General features: G+C 36.6%; 1 protein-coding gene across 1 annotated transcript in view; it reads right to left on the bottom strand.

Moving 5' to 3' along the window:
• Window positions 1–4,920, bottom strand: part of ABCA12 (ATP-binding cassette, sub-family A (ABC1), member 12) — a 227,578-nt gene that overhangs the window by 8,142 nt on the left and 214,516 nt on the right. The window contains exon 50 of the mRNA XM_011967889.1: window positions 3,548–3,640. Within this exon, the coding sequence (XP_011823279.1) occupies window positions 3,548–3,640 (93 nt within the window). The remainder of the gene's footprint in view (window positions 1–3,547; window positions 3,641–4,920) is intronic.

Consider the following 4,920-nt stretch of genomic DNA (forward strand, 5'->3'; position numbering starts at 1 on the left):
TGATGCCTCCAGTTTCATTCTTTTTGCTCAGGATTGTCTTGGCTATACGGGCTCTTTTTTTGGTTCCAGATGAAATTTAAAGTAGTTTTTTTCTAATTCTGTGAAGAAAGGCAATGGTAGCTTGATGAGGATAGCACTCAATCTATAAATTACTTCGGGCAGTATGGTCATTTTCATGATATTGATTCTTCGTATCCCTGAGCATAAAATGTTTTTCCATTTGTTTGTGTCCTCTCTTATTTCATTGAGCAGTGGTTTGTAGTTCTTTTTGACGAGGTCCTTCACATCCCTTGTAAGTTGGATTCCTGGGTATTTTATTCTCTTTATAGCAATTGTGAATGGGAGTTCATTCATGATTTGATTCTCTGTTTGTCTATTATTGGTGTATAGAAGTGCTTGTGATTTTTGCACACTGGTTTTGTATCCTGAGACTTTGCTGAAGTTGCTTATCAGCTTAAGGGGATCTTGGACTGAGACAATGGGGTTTTCTAAATATACAATCATGTCACCTGCAAATAGAGACAATTTGACTTCCTCTCTTCCTATTTGAATACGCTTTATTTCTTTCTCTTGCCTGATTGCTCTGGCCAGAATTTCCAATACTGAATAGGAGTGGTGAGAGAGGGCATCCTTGTCTTGTGCTGGTTTTCAAAGGGAATGCTTTCAGATTTTGCCCACTTGGCATGATATTGGCTGTGGGTTTGTTATAAATAGCTCTCATTATTTTGAGATACATTCCATCAATACCTGGTTTATTGAGAGTTTTTAGCAAGAAGGGGTGTTGAATTTTATTGAATGCTTATTCTGCATCTATTGAGATAATCATGTGGTTTTTGTCATTGGTTCTGTTTATGTGATGGATTACATTTATTGATTTGCATATGTTGAACCAGCCTTGCATCTCAGAGATGAAGCCCACTTGATCATGGTGGATAAGCTTTTTGATGTTATGCTGGATTCGGTTTGCCATATTTTATTGAGGATTTTTGCATTGATGTTCATCAGGGATACTGGCCTGAAATTTTCTTTTTTTGTTGTGTCTCTGCCAGGTTTTGGTATTAGGATGATGCTGGACTTGTAAAACGATTTAGGGAGGTGTCCCTCTTTTTCTATTGATTGGAATAGTTTCAGAAGGAATGGTACCAGCTCCTCTTTGTACCTCTGGTAGAATTAAGCTGTGAAATCTGTCTGGTCCTGGGCTTTTTTTTGGTTGGTAAGCTATTAATTACTACCTCAATTTCAGAACTTTTTATTGGTCTATTCAGGTATTTGACTTCTTCCTGGTTTAGTCTTGGGAGGGTGTATGTGTTCAGGAATTTATCCATCTTTTCTAGGTTTTCTAGTTTATTTTTGTAGAGGTGTTTATAGTATTCTCTGATGGTAGTTTGTATTTCTGTGGGATCTCCCCACAGAAGATCCCCTTTATCATTGGTGATCTCCCCTTTATCATTTTTTATTGTGTCTGTTTGATTCTTCTCTTTTCTTCTTTATTAGTCTGGCTAGCAGTCCATTTTGGTAATCTTCAAAAAACCAGCTCCTCAATTCATTGATTTTTTTGAAAGGTTTTTCGAGTCTCTCTCTCCTTCAGTTCTGCACTGATCTTAGTTATTTCTTATATTCTGGTAGCTTTTGAACTTGTTTTCTTTTGCTTCTCTAGTTATTTTAATTGATATGTTAGGGTGTTGATTTTAGCTCTTTCCCACTTTCTCCTATGGTCATTTAGTGCTATAAATTTCCCTCTAAACACTGCTTTAGCTGTGTCCCAGGGATTCTGGTATGTTGTATCTTTGTTCTCATTGGTTTCAAAAAACTTATTTAGTTTTGCCTTAATTTCATTATTTAGCCAGTAGTCATTCAGGAGCAGGTTGTTCAGTTTCCATGTCATTGTGTGGTTTTGAGTGAGTTTCTTAAATTTGATTGCACTGTGGTCTGAGGGGCTGTTTGTTATGATTTCTGTTCTTATGCATTTGTTGAGGAGTGTTTTACTTCCAATTATGTGGTCCATTTTAGAATAATGATGTGGTGCTGAGAAGAATGTATATTCTGTTGATTTCGGGGGGAGAGTTCTATAGATGTCTATTAGGTCCACTTGGTCGAGAGCTGACTTCATGTCCTGAATATCCTTGTTAATTTTCTGTCTCATTGATCTGTCTAATATTGACAGTGGGGTGTTAAAATCTTCCACTGTGATTGTGTGGGAGTCTAAGTCTCTTTGTAGATCTCTAAGAACTTGCTTTATGAATCTAGGTGCTCCTGTATTGGGTGCATATATATTTAGGATAGTTAGCTCTTCTTGTTGCATTGATCCCTTTACTATTAGGTAAGACCCTTCTTTGTCTCTTTTGGTCTTTGTTGATTTACAGTCTATATTATCAGAGACTAGGATTGCAACCCCTGATTTTTTTTTTCTTTCTTTTCATTTGCTTGGTAACTATTCCTCCATCGCTTTATTTTGAGCCTATGTGTGTCTCTGAACATGTGATGGGTCTCCTGAGTATAGCACACTGATGGGTCTTGACTCTTTATCCAATTTGGCAGTCTGTTTTATTGACAGTCTTTTAATTGGGGCATTTAGCCCGTTTACATTTAAGGTTAATATTGTTATGTGTGAATTTGATCCTGTCATTATGATGCTAGCTGGTTATTTTGCCCGTCAGTTGATGCAGTTTCTTCATAGTGGCGATGGTCTTTACAATACACTTGTAAAGTTAAATGCATTCTAATTTAAAGTAAACGAGGTCTTGATAAGCAGGTCATTGGAGATTTGGTGTCATCAATAAAAATTAATGTTATTGGGGTTTTAAAAATAAATATTAAATCAATGTGCTAGCTAACTGTTTGCACCAAGAATCAAATTTATAAAGAAGTCACAACAGACTCTCTAGGAGCAACATAATGCCTCTTTCATCCTTTTTTCCTTATCTTGGTTAATACTATCTTGCAAGAAAGTCAACTTGTTATAGAGAAAAGCATAAAATATTCTGAATTTTGGAGATTAACATGGATATGTATAAATGCATATACACTCTGGTGTATATGAACTATTAAATTTGATAGTAGTATGATATTTATGCACATTTCTCCAATGTACTCTTGATTAAAAGGTTTTGAATGTGGTATGAATGTTAGGTAGCTTACTGAAAGACTGTGCAAATGGCAAATGAACATGCTAGATACAATCTATGCCTTCATTTACTTGTCAAGTTCTAATTTATTATTGGGTAAACTCTAGAACTTCCACCTGAGAGTATTTTGGTTGTGAATTATTTATTATTATTTTTTTCAGTTTTGGCCTTCTAAATTTATGCATTAACTAAAATACATTTATGAGTTAAATTTATAAGTTAACTAAAATATTTAAGGAAAAATTCATCAAATTCCCAATAAAATAATTTAAATTTAAGGTGAGTCAATGACTAGCTTCCAAAGATTATATTGTCCATTCTAGTTTTACTACTCAGGCTGCTGAGATAATCCTTGAATCTGAGTGAGCACCATTAGACTGATGACCCAACACTCTCTGTTAGACAATGCATTTGTTCTTCACCTGCTCTTTATGTGCTGCAAAGATCCAATACATTGGAACTTTCCATTCACCATAATGGCCAACCTGGTACAGAGAGCTTCACATTCTTCCATGCTAAAAGACAAAGCAGGATCATATTAGCGTTCAGGACACAGAAAACTTGGGTTGAAGTTCATGAGCATAAGCATAATTGTTTCATTATGGCACTTGGAAATACTATTTTAGTATTTTTCTTTTCTTTTCTTTTCTTTTTTTTTTTTTTTTTTTTTGAGATAGGGTGTCACTCTGTTGCCCAGGCTAGAGTGCAGTGACTTGAACATGGCTCACTGTAGCCTTGACCTCCTTTACTCCAGTAATCCTCCTGTCTTAGCTTCCTGAGTAGCTGGGACGACAGACGTGCACCACCATGTCTGGCTAATATTTTAATTTTTTTTTGTAGACATGGGGGTCTTGCCATGTTGCTCAGGCTGGGTCTTGAACTCCTGGGCTCAAGTGATCCTCCTGCCTCGGCCCCCCACAAAGCCCAGGGATTACAGGCATGAGCCACTGTACCTGGCCTAGTTTCTTGATTCTCTTTTAGTTTTTAGTTCTTTTAAAGGAGAATAAAAACCAACCTTTTAAAATATAAATTAAATGTCTTCAGATAGGGTTTATTACTGTTTCTTCTAAAACTCAAGACCTTCTCTCTCTTACCTGGAATACCCCCCAAATCAAACCTACGATTTCTTTCAAGCTTTGATTCAAGACCTACACTTCCTCAGAAATGTTTTCAAAATAACACTTTCCATTATGCCACGTACCCCATATTCTGTTGGCTTTCCTATTTTTGGATTTATAACTAGTTAGCCTGTACTTGATTATACAGTCTCTAATTTCATGGTCTATGATAATTGGAGGTGATTTTAGGTATTACCCTGTTGACCTCATTTAATTGCCAATGGAAATTAAATGATTGGCTCCACTGTGCTGGGGCAAACTATGATATAAACAAGTCTCTTGATAATAAGCAAATCTAATACTTTTTCTCCTATATGACAATTATAATGCAAACATAAACTTAATACAAATTGTAAGACAAGGCCATCCTCATAAGAGAGGCACGGATAAAATGATTTAGTGTCTCTTATACTTCACTGATTGGAAGTGTCTGCTTCGTGGAGGAGAGGCATGTGAGCTGGTTCTGGAAGGACTGGTAAGATTAGAACTTGGAGAGATTTTGTGAAAAGACCATTTCAGGCCAGGTGTAGTGGCTTACGCCTGTAATCCCAGCATTTTGGGAGGCCAAGGTGGGTGGATCATTTGAGGTCAGGAGTTTGAGACCAGCCTGGCCAACATGCTGAAACCCTGCCTTTACTAAAAATACAAAAATTAGCTGGGCGTGGTGGTGGGCGCCT

The sequence above is a fragment of the Mandrillus leucophaeus genome, unplaced genomic scaffold, assembly GCF_000951045.1.
Source record: "Mandrillus leucophaeus isolate KB7577 unplaced genomic scaffold, Mleu.le_1.0 Scaffold815, whole genome shotgun sequence".
NCBI lineage: Eukaryota > Metazoa > Chordata > Mammalia > Primates > Cercopithecidae > Mandrillus > Mandrillus leucophaeus.